Genomic DNA, 17,488 nt, shown 5'->3' on the forward strand with positions numbered 1-17,488 from the left:
GGTTGCCAGGTACGGTCGCATCCTCTGAAATAATCCGTCTTTCTCAGTTTATCTTTTAAAAAAAGCTACCTCAGAGCTCAGTAGCACCCGGGTGACCTCACTACATACCCACTGCAGTTGTTTACCAGGCACAGGTATGATTTAAAAAAAAAAAAAAAAAAGTAAACTAATATCAAAAATACATAATCATGAAAATAAGCTTTAAATAAAAAAGTCTCCTCCTCTTCTCTTTTGCTTAAACCGGGAAAGAGTGACACAGCATACACTTAGCAGAAGGAAACAGAAAAAGAATTACTATATATAATATTGATTGATCGTTTTGAATATATGTAATGTCCTGATGTATTAAAACGAATGAGCAAATTAATTAAGCTAATTATTTGCTGTATAGTGACTGTAAACTAACAGTGGGGAAATCATGATCTGTGTCTGATTCGTATGAATGTGAAATATGAATGAATATTACTCGATTATTTTATTTGTGGTGGTTTTCATCACAATTAACGATAATATATATATACACACACACACACATATATATATATATATAAACAAACCCTTTCATTCTTTTGTCTCTTGAATGCCAACTGTTTTGTTTTTGTTTCTTTTTAAAAAGGGGGTTAGCTCACAAACCTGGCAACCAGCGCATCTTCTTATTCGGTTCCACCGCTGAAAACCGACCGACCATATGCTTTTCTTTGTATGTGAAAGTCTTTCTTTGGGCTGTTTTCGGGCGGTGATTTGAACGTTTTTAAAAATAGAGTTTTAGTTTTGATAACTTTTTCCAGCGGATTTGAAAGCAGCCAATCACCTGCTGCAGCACATAATCGATGAGACACGCACAACGTGACTCAACACTAATGTCACCTGTGTGATGTTTTATAAGAAGAAAGAAATCATGGAGTTTTCATCTTGCAAGCAGACTCACATATTAATTACATTTACATGTCTTTGTTTTTGCACATTCTCATACAACCACTTTATAAACCAGAGGTCAGAGATTCATCCATTAGGACTTTCAGCATCGCACTCAGAATCTCAGAATTCCTCATAGATGGCGAGACAAGCCGTTTCCAGTAATTTGACAGATAGCTGTCAGATAGTGAGAAGAAAGGTGGTTTTGGCTGCTCCCTTTTTTCCCAAAGGGTCACCATAGCGGATGGATCCGGGCGCTGAGCTTGTAACTGGGAGCAGCTAAGGTTGTATTTGTGTCTCCTGTTAGTGACAAACCAGGGACGTTCACAAATAACCACTATAATACAGATATAATACTATACAAACGCTGTCATAACACAGTTCATCCGGTTGCACGGAGCCACTGCTTACAAAACAGAGAACGCGGCGGTGTCGTAACAAGGTGTGGACTGTTTTGTAAAGTAGATTGTGTCGGCCCACCCTCTGCAGCTATAACAGCTTCAGCTCTCTTGGGAAGGCTTTCCACAAGGTTTAGGAGTGTGTTTATAGGAACTTTTGACCATTCTTCCAGATACGTATTTGTGAAATCAGACCCTAGGTCAGATCTAAATTCTCAGAATTTAGATCTGACCTATTTATGGAAAAGAAAAGACAAGCTGCTTGGCTCTGATGACCCATATGACATGTTCTCATCAGTGGGGGAGGCAGAAAGACAATAAAAAAGATCCAGGAAAACGTGCTAAACATTACGTGGCCGAGTGTATCCATGTGTGTCTATTAAGGCACTCTATTTTACAGTAAAACAATATATTACGTTTATTATTTGATCAAATGGGCAGAAAAACAAACCAACTAACATGTCATGACTGTGCATCTTTTGATCTCCTCAGAGTCTTATGGACAGGTGTCTCCTGAGTCCTGGACTCAAAAATATTTCTTGTAATTATGTTGTATGGAAAGCTGAAAACTGGTAACTTAGTCTTCAGATACACATACAATTTACAATTACTGTATTTTTTTTAAAGTTCCATTTTCCATATAGGATTGTTGCATCAGTCAATATGAATAAATGGCTCTTCTGAATGTTTGTAAATGCAGATATGAGTTCACTGCAGTTTTGCTTGTTTTCAGCAGAGCTCATTCACCTGCAAGATAAAAGCTGGTGCTAGCGTCCTTTGTTCGGTAGTGTTAGTACTACACAAATAGGTAACAGTGGTTCTTTTCACACATACAAGATTTCAAGAAGAGCACATATAACGTTCATGGTGTGATTTTCAAGTCTTCAAACTCTGAGCCAGTCTGTTGAGCTCCTGTGACAGAGCGGTGACTGTATCCAGGATCTTCTGTTTGTCCTTCTCCTCCAATCGAGCTTCACATCGCTGAGCGAATTTATCGGGGTGCCACAGCGCTTGCTGCTTTCGAAGCGCTTTGCGAAATGCCGGTACGTCCTTTCGGTCCACACCATGCAGCATGACCTCGATCATCTCCTGGACCGTACCTCTCGGAGCCGGCCAGGGGATGTCACCGAAGCTCAGCTTCGTGCTGCCTGCCGAGGCGCCACCCTGAAAGGTCGCCGCGCACCTCTCATCGTACTGCCGCTTCTTGCCACGTTGAGTCTCCTCCTCTTTTCGAGCTGCACGAGCCAGATATTCCTCGTGCTCCTTCTGCAGCCTTTTGTGCAGCTCCTTGCGGCTTCGCTCTTCTTCCTCCATCTCTCGTTTACTCTTGCTTCTTTTCCACCCAGAAGATGAGGCCGCGAGTCTCTGGGCCTGGGCGTGTTTTTTATCATAGTATTCCTTCCGGATGCGATCAGCCCAGTCCCCAAAGTCTTCCTCGTCATCATCAACGGGAAGAAAGTCATCAGCTGTAAAACAAATACAGCAGTGTTATCAAGCAGAGAGAGAGAGTCAAACTCAGATTCATCTGTGATGTTTAGGATTTACCATCATATACTCCAAAGGTTTCATAGAATTCATCCTCGCATTCGTCAAACAGCTTCTCCAGGAATTCCTTCTCAGGGTCTGCTTCACGTGGATGGCTCATGTTTTCTTCAGCCTGCGATAAATGTCAGGGGAAAAGTGTAAATATTACTGAAGACGCAGGAAATCAATCTGAGATGGGTAATCCAACACAGGAGAGCTGAGCTCAGTTTATTCCAACTCATCACCAATTCATCAGTAATGAGGTCTGGCTGTGCTGAGACAGAAACCCTCACACGCTCACCCTGCATTTCCTCACATCTAATCTTAGGGTAATGTTATGAACCACGTACGTTTGAGCTATTTATAATCCCATGACTCACAAACAGATTCCATGACAACACCTCCTCTGTGGTCTTCTTCTTTTCCTCCTGCATGGCAGCTCCATACTCAACATCTTTAGTCCAGTGTATCCACCATCTCTCCTCTGAACATGTCCAAAACATCTCAGCCATGCTTCTCTAACTTTGTCTTCAAATAGCTCAACCTGAGCTGTCCCTATGACGTACTGTTTCCTGTCGATACTGGTTACTCTCGGTAAAAGCCTTCACAGCCTCCACTCTGTCAGGCTTTGGATGTTTAAACACAGATATTTAAACTCATCCACTTTCACTACCTGTCCTCCTTGCATGTTCACATGCTTCATATCTTTGCTGCCCCACCCCTTCCCCATGTTTAGTTTGATGGGATTTGTTTATTCCTGTTTCAGTTAATAGATTCAAAGACAATGATAGACAAGTTTCAGTCAGAGTTTCAGCTCACTTTTACCTCTGGATGTTTCATCCAGTTCAGCAGGTCTTGCGGTGTGACTCCGGCTCTGTTTTGTACGTTTAGGGCTTCAGGGCAGCGCTTCCTCAGAGGCACCACCAGGTCATCAAACGCTGAAAGAGCCCCCCCAAAAACACAAAGTTAACAATTAGCAGCGGATAAAGCTATTTATTTAATTATTAATGTTAATCTCCAGGTCCTCCTCACCCGTTTTTCCGTGTTTAAGAGCCCTATTGGCCGCGACGTGTAGTGCTGTGTCCCCTTTGCGGTCCCTCTGGAGAACATCGGCTCCGTGTTTCAGCAGCAGCCGCAGAACAGCATCGTCCCCCTGACAGCAGGCCAGGTGCAGCGGGCTCCTCTGCCTCTTACCCTGGGAAAAGTTCACGTCCAGATCCGTGTGTTTCCGTAGGTATGATTTCAGTTTCATCAAACTGCCGTCGTTCACGTACTTCCACACCCGCGTCTGTTTGCGGGACACCATTACAACACACAAACAAAGGCGAGGCTAATGATTAGCTTTCGCTAACAGGATTCGGTCCGTCTTTTTAATAGGTCCGTAGTTAGCAAGAGCACAGACACAGGTTCCGGGGACAGATAATGTCCTGTGTTACCACAAGATGGCAGCATTAACTATGAAAGTGAATGCCTGCCATTTAATGGGATTATTTTTAAATTACGTTTTTATTATAACTTGCATTGCTGCTAAGAAGGTCGGATCTAGAATATGTTTGTCTGGGATTAAGGTAACGTAGTGTAACATGCAGATAAAAATAAATAAACTAAGCAGGTTACAGGTCTGCCCCTCATCATGTGAAGACAGATATATTGTATTGTATTTCAGTGCAATGTTTCCAGCTTCTTCACAAGGCAAATAATGAGCATTGTCATGCAATGGCCTTCATACATTTCTCTCCTTTTCCATCAACTGCTAGTCTGTCTGCCACAATCCTCTTTGCACTTGTGTTGAATAGGAACTGGACAGTCTCACGTGACACATAAGGAAGTCACCCCAATCACTGACTTTTAAAAATGCAAAAAACAAATCTCAGGAGTCACTTTCAGGAACCACGTTGCAGGTTATATCAAGATGAACTAAGGCGCCACTCAGTATTCATTCCCCTTCTCTTTGGGTGTCTGTGCCTCAGCCTGCTTTCATCATGCCACCTGTCCGGAGGTACAGCGCTCAAACTCCCCTGTGCCCTGACAAAAGCTTTGCCACATGACTTTGCACGTTGTTTTGAAGTTTGATTTTATGTCCATAACTCTGACTAAACCTTGAGCAGAGAAACAACTGTTCCAGCTGCCTGAAAGCTGCCCGACTGTATCTCGCTGTAGAGCAGGGCCTGAAGCATGAATGAAGATTCTTTATTCAGAAGCACCACTTCAGTTTGTCAGCTGCAGACAGGATCACAGGGAAGTCATTTTACTGAGAGACTACACTGTAAAAAGAAATCACTCACAGTTTGGCTGACGTCAATAATCTTTTCTAGTTTGCCCTAAGTACACAGATTTCAAAGTGAATTTAGCTAAGCAGAAGAAATTTTCCTCAAAATGTACAGTTGTAAGTTTGCACAACTCATTAAATGAAGTTCATAAGAAACAAAACTGTCAACCTATAACACTAACATTCCTTCCTTTTCCAAAAATGAAAGAATTATAAGTCACTAATAGCAGCCTCACCGGCCAACTTCATATCCACTCTTGCATAAAATGACCTCACAGGCAGCGAACTGAAGAACCAATGCAAAAAGAAAACAAATATATGTGGAACAATCGTCTTTATCACCCTTATTTCATTCAGTGTAACATCTTAAGTTGTTTTTATCAAATCTTAGTTGCAATCTTTCCAAAAGAAAGCATCTGCAACTGGCAAACAATGGGAAATGCCTGTGGGCACTTATTTTTGTAGTTATTTTGATGTTATACCCCCCACCCCCCAACCGGGAAATTATACTTTCTGCAGCAGATTTAAACTCAGGGCCATATCTTCATTTTCCTCTCTCATAACGTCTCTGATTCAGGTTATCTCAGCCAAATTTATGAAGACACAAATTAAAGATGACTTTTTGCTAATGAAGCCGCCATCACACTAACAATTTAAATTAAAACAGAAGTAGCAGCATATCAATTAAACACTAAGAACATCAGGGGTTGATGCAATTTGATGTTTGTCCACAGACTAGATGCAGAGGCCCTTTATGCTCATATCAATCGCTTATCACAGAATCACAGCTTGGCTCATAGAGTGTGATGAAATGAGGGAAACTTGTAACACAGGAAATGATCATTTATTTACAAAACATAATTAAATAAAGAGAACATGTTTGTCAGTAGGTCATTAGAGTAAAGCACGCATGGAAGTGTGGGAGTGTGCAGAGAGCAAAGGAAATCTGAGAAATCATGTTGTAGCCAAGCTGGTCTGAGCCAAAATGCTGGTGTGGGCTCCTCAGTGAGCCCCTGCAGAACAACAACCCAGAGACACCCAGTGCCTAAGGGGTCATCACACTTTGAAACGTATTACTATAAAGTTGCCGCATAGTTAAGTCAGAAGTCCCTTTTTAAAGACAGAACAGAGGCTTCTGGCAAACTTCTACTATCCAAACTGCATGGAGACAAACAAGGTCTGAAGAGGTTGAAGCTCCAGTAACACTTGTAGTATAAAGAGTTTAAAGAAGTAACAAAACTGTTCTTTATACTATAAGTGTCGCTGGAGCTTTGACCTTTGACCTCAGATGTTTAAGCCTTGCCGGGCAAAATGATGCATGTGCAGAATTTAACCCAGCAATTCATCTGAAAGGAGAAAGTTTCACTGTGCTCACCTTAAATTTAAGCTCGACAACTGGATATGAAAGAAGGTGGTTCAATGTAAAAGTGCTGTGTGAAAACGTCTGTTAAAAACACACAAAAATCACAATGTTCACTCAATATTACTCAAAGTAGAGTATTTATTTTAGCCTTAAGACATGTCTGCACCCCAGAATCAGCCCTTAACTTATTTTAAGCCTTAGCTTAACCTTAAACCAAGTCTTTAACCTAAAATCTAATGATTTACAATAATCGACTGGCTTTTTTTGTCTCCAAAAGGAAGCAGGGTCGCGTCAGTGTGACTGCGTAAACAAAAACCTGTTTGTATAAACAGATTTATGTCCACATAACATGTAAAACGAGTCAGAACACACAGAAGCACAAACATACTGTGTGTGGTAGTGGATTGTTGGGAAAGAGTCGCTCCAGTGTGTGGCTACAACAACATGCGACAGCTGGAAACTCTGATTTTGTTTTCGCTCTACAAATGAATTTGTTGGGAGTATTAAAGGTTTGTGATCTTCACCTCATTAATGAAACGAATTAAAGCTGCAGCACATAGCCTCTCTGGATGTTGCTCTGATGTAAGTTCTTTTTCGATTTGATGCTCATCAACCGTTACCTGTAGCGCTTGAGTCAGTGCAGCTGAGCCTCTGAACTGGCTCAGTGCTGCACTGTGGGCGACAGTGCCTCCATTTAGGCCCGAGAGAGGGAAGGATGCACAATGGAGAGGATAGAGGAGAGAATGAAGGGACACTTTGTGCTCGTTGAAGAGGATGATCTCCTCTGAGACTCACATAACCCAAGATCCGGAGTCTCCCAAAGCTTGGGCACTTCCGCTCTTTCGGAAAAGACGTGTCTCCACTAGCGATAGCTGTCTTGTGTGAAGGCTTTTGAAATGCCATCTCAGGAGAGACAGAGAAGAGGGACACGTCCGATTTGCCACTTCAAGTCTCACATCTGCAGCTTACTCTATTGTAAACTATGTTGCCTTCAATGTAGTACTGCTTTATTGTCACACATGCTCTCAGAGAAAGTAACTTTTCACATCATGTGTGTCTGCTTCCTTAAAAATAAACTGCAGGAGAGTGTGTAAAGCAGGCAGGCCTCAGGTGGAGCTTGCAGGTCTTGCACAGGGCACTGAATGCAGAGAGATGCTTCTGAATGACAGGATATCCCAGCGCAGGAACTCCTACCTTGCCTACCCTCCCTTTACTCTTCCTGCTAGGCCTGCTGACTCCTATCCTGTCCATGGGGTCTGTTAATCTCTCGGGACAGTACAGGGAGGAGATCTGGAATACCGGGTGGCAGGAAGCTGAGGGTCTTCCAAGACTCTCCAGGGGTCAGCATCTCATCCTACCAAACTATGGCAAGACCAGGCTCAAGGTCCGGTTTACTGGCTGGGTTGCTAAGATGCTATTGTTAGGCTCAAGGAGAAACGTGTGCAAACTTCCTTTGACTATTTTCTGCTTGACCTGAATTATTGGGTTCTGATTTATGACACTTGGACACGTGTTTGTAGCACACAGACTGTCTGATTTTTAAAGCAACATAATAGCTGTTTGTCACCCATTTATATGACAATGAATCGGTTGAAAATCTTCTTACTTTGCCATTAAGGAAGCAATTTGCATTTACTTGATAAAGAGCTGACCCAGTGTGCTGATGGACCGGGGTTGGATATTTTCACAGGGTTGTGTTTTCTCTGCATTTAGAGGTTGCCTCTAAGGTCAATGATGGTAAGGAAGAAAGAAAAAACTGTGAAGTGAATACTTGAACTATTGTGAAAAAAAAAGTGTTTATAATAATTATAAATTGTACACGTGGACACTATATAAGATACACCTTGCTAATAACAGCTTGGAGCCCTTTTTAGTAACAAAACTGATTTAATATTTCATGGCACAGATTCAACAAGGTGATGGAAACATACCCTGGTAGATTTTGGTCAACACTGACATGACAGGATCAGACAGTTCCTGCAAATTTGTCCGCTGCAGATCCATGATGGGAATCTCCAGTTCAATATCATTCCAAAGGTTCTCATTTGGATTGAGATCTGGTGACTGTGGAGGCCATTTGAGTAGAGTAAAATCATTGTCACGTTCAAGAAGCTAATTTGAGATTATTTGATCTTTGTAACATGGAATGTTACCGAGCTGGAAGCAGACATCCCAAGATGGGTGCAAGACACGATGGATCCGTGGTTTAATTTCATTTATGCAAAATTTTGCTTATCATTCGAATATCGTAGCACAAATTGAGGTTCATGAGGCCAGGCAACATTTTTCTAACCTTTTGTTGTCCACTTTTGGTGACACACTGCAAACTGTAGCCTCACTTTCCTGTTCTTAGGTGACAGGAGTGACACCCGGTGTGGTCTTGTGCTTCATAGTTTGAGATGCTGTGTGTTCAGAGATGCTCTTCTGCATACCTTGGTTATAATGTGCAGTTATTTGAGTTACTGTTGACTTCCTATCCGCATTGTAACTCTCCTCTCATGTCTGACCTCACCCAAGTATTTTCAATCAGAGAATTGCCGCTTACTGGATAATTTCTCTTTTTTTGGACCATTTTCAGTAAACTCTAGAAATAGCTGTGTGGGAAATTCCCAGTACATCAGCAGTTTCTGAAATACTCAGACCAGCCTATCTGACACCAAGAACTATGCCTCATTCAAAGTACTGAAATCATCTTTAGTCCCCATTTTGATGCTTGGTTGTCTTGACCAAGTACCAAAAGTACCGCCTATCTCTTATTCCTAACCTCATTTCCTTAACCTCAATGAAAATGCCATTGTAAAGAAAAGGAAAAGTGAGTAGGAGAATTGCTAAGGACTTAGGAAAAGAGAAGAGCCGTGTGCTAAGAATTGGAACAGCCATACTCTAGTCTCTCCTTAACAACATGAAGCCGGATGCTTTCCATGTTGAAACTAAAATATGCAGAAGATGGACTACAAAACCTGCCAAAACGCGTTGACAGTATAGTTGTATGGAGGTCTTATAAACAAAAGCAGCCTTTAAAAAATAGAATCATAACAAAGGCTGGCATTTTAAAGGAGGAGGAACATTTAGGACCAGATCTACTAACGTCAGCAGTTGCAAGCCTTCTTTCAACATTAAAAACGCTACTTGAGTTGATAAAGAGGAACAGCGTCTGTTTTGTGACTGACAGTTTCTAACAGGAGCTTCACATTCAGGGGAAGAATATTTAAAAGATGCACACAAAATCCTGTGTTCATGCCTAATGTGGTTGTGATAGCTGCTGCTAGGAGAGTGTATTTTTAGAAGTGGGGAGATGATATCAGAACAAGTGTGTAATCAGCACTTTGCATGGGTGGCTCAAAGCTGTTGCGCAGTGCTAAAACTTTGGCTCTGTCGTAAAACGCTTGACTGAGTCCTTACGAGGAGTGTTTAGAGTGAACCCCACTTATTGTTCCTCAATAACACTGTTTTCATGAAACAGCAGAAATGAATGAAATGAGCTTCTTTTTCTCAGCAGTGCATACGATGAGCAACTTCTTTCTGCTGAATTTGTAACAAGTAAAAGTGTTACTGTGTTAGACTGATGCCTGAGTGTTGCAATGTGCTATTAAAACTAAATGATGCACACACTCATCCACAAGGAGCAGTAACATAGTAACTGGGACGGTAAATAATGTTTTGTCTTCTTCTGCACACCGTACAGATCAGCTGTTCCACACAGATTTCAGGTTTATAGTGTCGAACGATTTGTACTGATGCAGTACTGATTCCCTCCATCCACTGATCCCAACTGAAGTAAGGTACTGTGGGTGGAAATCAGAGTTCACCTGAATGACAGATTAGACTGGAGGACCAGCAGTGATGCTGTGCACACGGTCTAAAGTAAGCAGGAGCAGCATCAGTGCCAGGGATGCCAAAAAGAAGAACAAATTAATCTGCAAGGTTAGAAGAAGCACTGGTGAGAATTTGGAGGCGTCTGAGTGAGTGAGGGTCAGAGGTCACTGAACAAACTGCTCTCCATCATGGACAACCCGTCACACCTGCTCCATTCCACCTTTGCGAAGCAGCAGAGCTCCTTCTCCCTCTAACTGATTCAACCACGAAGAACACTTAGGGAAACCTTTCTATGGTTCTCTCTGTAAAAGTGTATAATAACTTCATTATGTGACAGGATCAGTACAGTATCTGTCTATCTCTCTATGTATAATTTTCTGTGAAACCTTACAGTTCAGAGAGCTGTGAGCCGGAAGAGGAAGAGTGAGGGTTATCCAGAGTAAGAAGCCAGTGAAATATTTGTGTCGCCTCTAACAGTTTCCTGTAATAACATTTTAAAAATGCAGTACTGCAATTTTTTTTAGTTGGGGATAAGGTCAAGTTGAATAGAAATGTACAGTATAGTGAGAAGATATATATTTCGTACCGTTAAAAAACCGTGCAACAACATTGTGGGTGCGGCTAGCTTGATTGTCACTGCATGACCCCAGTTATGACAAGATCGTTGTGGTTAAAACCAAACTGTGTGTTTGCAATATGGCTTTTCCCTGATCTCGACGCTGAAACTCTGCGCTCCTATCTGACTGAGAAGCTGGGTAAGTCCGTGACATGTCGGAAAATTGACACAACCCACAAATGATTAGCATCATTTCATGTTACTGCTAAATGTGATGACGTAAAGGATATGTATTTATGTTCGCCGCTATTTTGAGGCTCATAGGCCTAAGAAGAGCAGAGGCAGCGGAGTCACTGCCACAGGGAGGATTGGGGTGCAGCGGCAGCACAGGCCGGCAGCTTTCAGTGGGGTGCACATGACACGGTGAGATAAATGAGTATTAATATTGTCTCTTTTAATGGATAAACTCTTAGCGTCCTGTAATAGATTGTGTGCCCAGGAAACGTTTCTATCTAAGCAAGATCTGGAAAAAACGAACTGTTTGCACAAAGACTTTCATGGCGTTGGTGAATCTACCTCTGATCTAAGCTCCAGGGTGGTTCGTGGGGGTATCTCTGGTGGTGTTGCCATACTCTGGCACAAGATGTATGATCAGCTGGTGAAATTTGAAATTTGATTGGGCTATAGGAATTGAGATTATTGGCCGAGATAGAAAGTTTACTATTCTTAATGTATATGTGCCCTATGAGTGTCCCCAGAATGAGGTTAGGTGTCTTAATAGACTGTCCTATGTCCTGAATGTCTTTCATTCAGGACATTGACTCCACTTGTGTATCCATTGAATGCGGATGTCTGATGGTAGATCTTAATTTGCAAATCATTTACTGCAGTGCTGCTCTGATAATAGCTACACAGACAGTGGCTTGCAAAAGTATTCAGCCCCGTTGAAGTTTTCCACATTTTGTCACATTACAGCCACAAACATGAATCAATTTTATTGGAATTCCACGTGAAAGACCAACACAAAGTGGTGTACACGTGAGAAGTGGAACGAAAATCATACATGATACCAAACATTTTTTTACAAATAAATAACTGCAAAGCGGGGTGTGCGTAATAAAGTCATGAAAAGCAATTTTATAAGTTATACAACAGAGGGGTTCCTAAATCTTTGGTAAGAATTCTGTCCTTCTGGTATGCCCATCAGTCCATGCACATAAAATGGGGTTACTGTGTGTCTGCCCCCTTTTATGTGAGGAACGGGCTTAGACAGGGGAGTATTCTGCCTACTCTTTTGTTTAATGTTTATATGGGTGATTTGTGAAATCTGTTAGATGACTGTGTAACAGGTTGTGTAGTTGGTAATACCGTATAGTGCTGGCATTCAACAATTATTGAGAGCATGCTCTCAATGTGGTCTAGTTTGATATTCATTATAACGGCAAGAAGAGGAATATTTTTATTGACAAAAGTAAGGAGGACCAGGATTCAGCCATTCCTGAATGTGTGTACTCCAATTAAATATTTAGGTCATTACATGTCTGATGATTTGTCTGATGATATAGTCATTTTTAGACAATGCTGCTTAATGTATGCACAAGCTAATATGTTGAGCTGTAAGTTTGGTATGTGCACTGTTCCAGTGACTGTTGGACTCTTCAAAGCCTTTTGCACTCCAATGTACACTGCTCATTCGTGCAACAGCTACAGAGAAAGCAGTATGCGGAAACTCACTGTAGCATATAATAATGGAATGAGGTTGATGCACAAGTTGCCATGGTGGAGCAGTGCAAGCCAAATGTTTGTTAGTGTTGGAGTGCCTATCTGTTGTGCTATACTTCGCAATCTGATGCACAGTTGTATGTGTAGGGTAAAGGACCCCAGAAACAGTATAATTACATCTCTGACTGACCCTGCACTAAGTTCAGTTTATTCAAAGTTATGGAATCACCAGCGTTACAGCCTCTGTGTAATTTTGTGAATTTGTTTTACATTTTCTTTTCTTTTTTATGCATTTTGTATGTATTTATTTCATCTGCTATGGACCTGTGTGTGTCTTTAATAAATTGAAACTAAACTAAATTCAGACTGCTTTCAGGACTTAAGGGCAAAGAAATTCTTCTCATTAAAACCACTGAATGAATCTTTGGCTGGTTTTCATCTTCTTGGTAGCACATAGGCATGTATGGTTATGGACATACATAATTAGTGGTAATTTATTTTATACACCACAGCTTTGATTTTTTTCCCCCAGATAGGACAGCTACTGTCCATCTTTGCGCAGGCTTGACTGCACCTTTCAGCTGCAGAAGTTACCAACAGAAAGCCGTGCTAATTGTCAGGTTTTCTCTTTAAAAAAACCCAAATAACTCCATGTTTGTGTTTATCCTAGAACATACTGTCCTAGTTGTATATGATTCATTTGAGTGGGAACTGAAGGCTGTTTCTGCCCTCGGGATTCCCTGCGGCAAGCCTGCTTCCAGTCTAGACGTGCTTGATTCACACTCATTGTAATTATAGGAGAATGAAAACATTGGTGTAATTCCTGAATAGTCATGTCAGTCACCCAATCAAAGGGAGTAATTCTCTTTTCTCTGGTGTAGTTTAGTAAATTATAAACATGAACATGTGAGCTTCATAAATCCTGGAAACCCATGAAAATAATCTGAGCAGATTATGTTTCACAGCTAGCTTTCACTTTGATGCTGTGGAGGATAATGTGACTGGCCATCTTGTTAAAAAAAAAAAAAAAAAGCCATTGCATGGGATTTTGAAATTGTACGCCGTTTCACTTAGAAACATTTAGCTGCACTGGCTCGAGTACATAGTTTGTCCTTATTTAATTTGCACCTGAATGTTTGTCCCAGTTTGAAAATGTGAAAACTGAAAATTGACAAAAAGCTCAAGATGTTTGCGCTTGTCCTCTAGACTAAATTCGGATAAAGATTTTTCTTGCATGTCTGTGTGTGTGTGTGTGTGTGTGTGCGTGTGTGTGTGTGTGTGTGTGTGTCGTGGCTCAGAAGAGATTAAAGAGAACTGAGACTGTGACTGAGAAGGCAGAGCGAGTGTGGCTGCAGCTGTTTAAGTTCCTTCTTTTTCAATAACAAAGACTTTTTCGACTTTCCCAAACTGAAGTCACAGCTGAAGTTTTCCTCCTACAAGAAATTCAATTTGGTCACATTTACCCAAAAAAAAGGTCACATGTTTGTGTAAAAAGAAAAGTAAACCTGAGAATTTTTACAGTGTAATATGGTATTTTACTTGTGATGAGTGCCAAAACTCATGGGAATGTAAATGTTTAAGTTAAAATCATTAATTTAGTCATTTTGTAGCTGTATTTTATTATTTAATGTTTAGATATTGACTGGTGTGAATGCATCTGCAACTAATATAGCAATTAAGATCTGTCTCAGTTCCTCTCCAGAGGTTTTGCTGCAAAAAAGCTGATATGTTAACATAGTAAAGATTTTTTAAAAAGGCAAGAAACTGAGTTCGGGGTTCATGCAGTTATATATGAGAGAAATATCACTATAAAGGTGATATACCTTATATATGTACTGTGCTGTACTGTATGGGTTTCTGTGCTACATAGAAGAGTATAGTAGGTATATTTTGAAGTAAGAGCTCAAGGCTAAAGGAAATCCTGCTCCCAGTTTTTACTATAATTTCCAACAGTGTCATTTTTAAATGTGGTGTTCAGTCTTAACTGATTTAGACAAAGCTCTGCTTCATCTAAGGTTTTACAAAGAGACGGCAAGTCCACTGCAAATTAGTAACCCAGGATTAATCCAATCCCCAAGTCTCCCCGCTGTCACTGATTTTATCCTGTAAAAAGCTCATTAGAGTCCGAATTGGTTATTCCTATTCTGAATTAAAGCTCAGTGTGCTATCACATTAATATTGATATCTACCAAAATAATTCAGATGCCTTTGGGATACACAGCAGCACGGATTAGTGAAGTTTTGGTAATTAACACTTACTACTCTGTCTGGGACGAAGCCAAATGCTGTGTGGTTGATCCCGTTTGTGCTCACTGATTAATTTGGGGAGAATTGTAAGAGAAGAAACAAACACGCCTGAAGAGGGAAACAGAAGTCCGACGTGCATTTCCTCCAGACATACTGTATGCTTTGATTTCGGCCCCCCGAAACACAATAGGAGGGAAGGCTGCCTCCTCTGAGCAACTCAAACAGGAAGACGCGTATTCACTGGATTGGAGAAAATACATTCCACAAGATATCACAGCAGGGTATAACAAAGTGAGAGAGATCGAGAGAGACTGGGTTTTTTTCCCTTCAAAGCACCGGCTTTTAATTACAAATCATAGACATGAATTCAAAAAATAGTGTATATTCAGAAAAATGGGTTTCATGTTGTTACCAGGGAACAAATTCATTCATATTCAAAGGCAGACACATCAGAGGCTGTGGATACAGTCACCTTTTAATTGGGGCTTTCCGCAACTAGAAAACATTTGTCAGCTGCCATCTGTCTGTCTGGTCTGTCCACCCCCCCAACCCACATGCCACACACACACACACACACACCTTACTCTACTCTTATCAGACTCAAACACCTCTTACTGACTAACTCACACCCTTCTCACACACACACACACACACACAGACGTAGTCCTGCTGGCTGTGGTGCAGATACTGATCAGTTAAGACAGATCTCAAGAGCACAGTTTCTAATATATCACACCTCCACCTCAAGAGTTTATTAATAAAAAACGGGAGTGGGAGGGGGAAATTGCATGATCATAATCAACCTAATATAGTTTCCCATGACTTGAGGACATGATTTCAGACTTCATAGCTCAGTACTTTTGCAGAAAGTCCACAGGAGAAGACAAACTGATGAGTATATCAGTCTTAATAAAAGTACATTCCCCTTATTTTTAAACGAGTCTCTCTTATGTAGCTCAGTTTCAGTGCCTGCTGCTGGAAAAAAAAAGATTCTGGGGTTTTGGTGCTGTCAGACACCAAAACCATAAGTCTTCAGTCAATAGTCCAGAGTGAAAAGCAAAGGTTACACCCCAAAACTGGCTGCTGCTGAACCATAAACAAGCACTCAGTACTGGAAACTTTTGATTCACCTACATTGTTCTGCAGTGTTCATTTTGACCCCAGCATGCCTCTGGGTGTTAATCCATAGTCACACCTTTGTGGGTAGAGACTGAATCTCTGTCTTCTGCAAGGACAGGGAGCTGGCCGGGCTCGCATGCAAGAACTTCTTCAGGTTAAGTAGGCACAAGCACTGGGATCTGAAGCGCAGGTCAAAGAAGGCGTAAAGGAAGGGGTTGAGGCAGCTGTTGACATAAGCGAGGCAGGTGGCGTAGGGATGAGCAAGCAGGAGGAAGCGCAGGAAATCACAAGTGGCGGGAAACAAGTCCAGGTAGGAGAGTGCGTCAGCGCTCTTCAGGATGTGGAAGGGCATCCAGCAGGCAGCAAACACCACTACCAGTGTGGTGATGATCTTCAGCAGGCGTCTCTTGCGCTGGTCTTCTTTGCGCAGGGTGTTGAAGTGGCGGTTGATCGTGCAGCCGATGAAGCCGTAGCACACCATCATTGCCATGAAAGGTAGAAGAAAGCCCAGAGCAGAGGAGGAGATGCTGAGGCCAGCAATCCACAGGTTCTCCTGTTTCTGTGTCACCAAACTGAAGTCCATGGCACAGGATGTACGGTTGGTTTCTGCATCGTACTTTGTGGTGCGGAAGACGAGAGTCGGAGCGGCCAGTATAACAGACAACAGCCAGATGGCTATCAGGGAGCCTTGCATCTGAGCCCGGCTGCGCAGCTGGTTGCTGGATAAGGAGTGGACGATGGCTAGGTAGCGATCAAAGCTCATGCAGGTGAGGCAGAAGACGCTGGCGTACATGTTGAGCAGCACCACGTAGCTGCTTATCTTGCACAGAGCCACTCCGAAGGGCCAGTGGTAACCCATGGCTGTGTAAACAGCCCAGAGAGGTAGCGACACTACAAAGGTGAGGTCGGCCAGGGCCAGATTTCCGATGTAGACGTCGGCAGCTCGCCGTTTGCCTTGTGCTCTCCACACGGTGAAGATGACCACTCCATTTCCAGAGAGGCCGAGGATGAAGATGAGCATGTAGAGTACTGGGATGACAGAGTACGATGGCGTCCACTCTGAGTAGTCACACATTGAGGAGTTGTCTGGCTCCTCGTAGTCCTCGTAGTACTCGTAGCCCACAGTTGTCTCCATATTCACCCTTTCCTCTTTTCTTATCCTTATGTTAAAAAAAATTGAGTACGGGGTGAAAAAAGACTTGGTTCACAGCAGCTGACAGCACTCTCAAGTCTGTTGCTGTATGCGAATTCTGCTTCCACTTATATACCCCCACCCAACTCGCACCCTCCCACTGCCCTCCTCCTTCCTCCTCTGCATACACCCCCTTCTCTCCACTGACTGCCACACTAGATAATGCACTGTGAAGTAACTTCATTATAGCCTGTCAAAGTTTTAATATATTTACAAGTAATTTCTGACTTTTATGCACAAAATATTTGCAACATGAACAGAATTCTGGAGGCAAACATAAACTGTACAGACTCTCAGACAGAGAAGCAGCAAACAAAACCACCAAAAAACTACAAATTTGACTCCCCCTGTAGTTTAAAAGTGCAAA

General features: G+C 42.0%; 2 protein-coding genes across 2 annotated transcripts; both read right to left on the reverse strand.

Annotated features, from left to right (window-relative positions):
- Positions 1-1,402: 1,402 nt before the first annotated feature.
- Positions 1,403-4,193, reverse strand: nfkbil1 (nuclear factor of kappa light polypeptide gene enhancer in B-cells inhibitor-like 1). The gene is made up of 4 exons (XM_006788816.3): positions 3,870-4,193; positions 3,663-3,775; positions 2,859-2,970; positions 1,403-2,779 (listed from the first exon to the last, which is right to left on the reverse strand). Exons 1-4 carry the CDS (start codon positions 4,141-4,143, stop codon positions 2,190-2,192), a joined length of 1,089 nt encoding a protein of 362 aa, XP_006788879.1. The 5' UTR covers positions 4,144-4,193; the 3' UTR covers positions 1,403-2,189.
- Positions 4,194-15,135: 10,942 nt separating this feature from the next.
- On the reverse strand, positions 15,136-17,148 carry LOC102796557 (apelin receptor B-like). Its single transcript, XM_006788817.3, has one exon. It carries the CDS (start codon positions 17,062-17,064, stop codon positions 16,000-16,002), a length of 1,065 nt encoding a protein of 354 aa, XP_006788880.1. The 5' UTR covers positions 17,065-17,148; the 3' UTR covers positions 15,136-15,999.
- Positions 17,149-17,488: the final 340 nt, after the last annotated feature.

The sequence above is a fragment of the Neolamprologus brichardi genome, chromosome 7 (genome assembly GCF_056152115.1).
Source record: "Neolamprologus brichardi isolate AB-2024 chromosome 7, ASM5615211v1, whole genome shotgun sequence".
Classification (NCBI taxonomy): Eukaryota; Metazoa; Chordata; class Actinopteri; order Cichliformes; family Cichlidae; genus Neolamprologus; species Neolamprologus brichardi.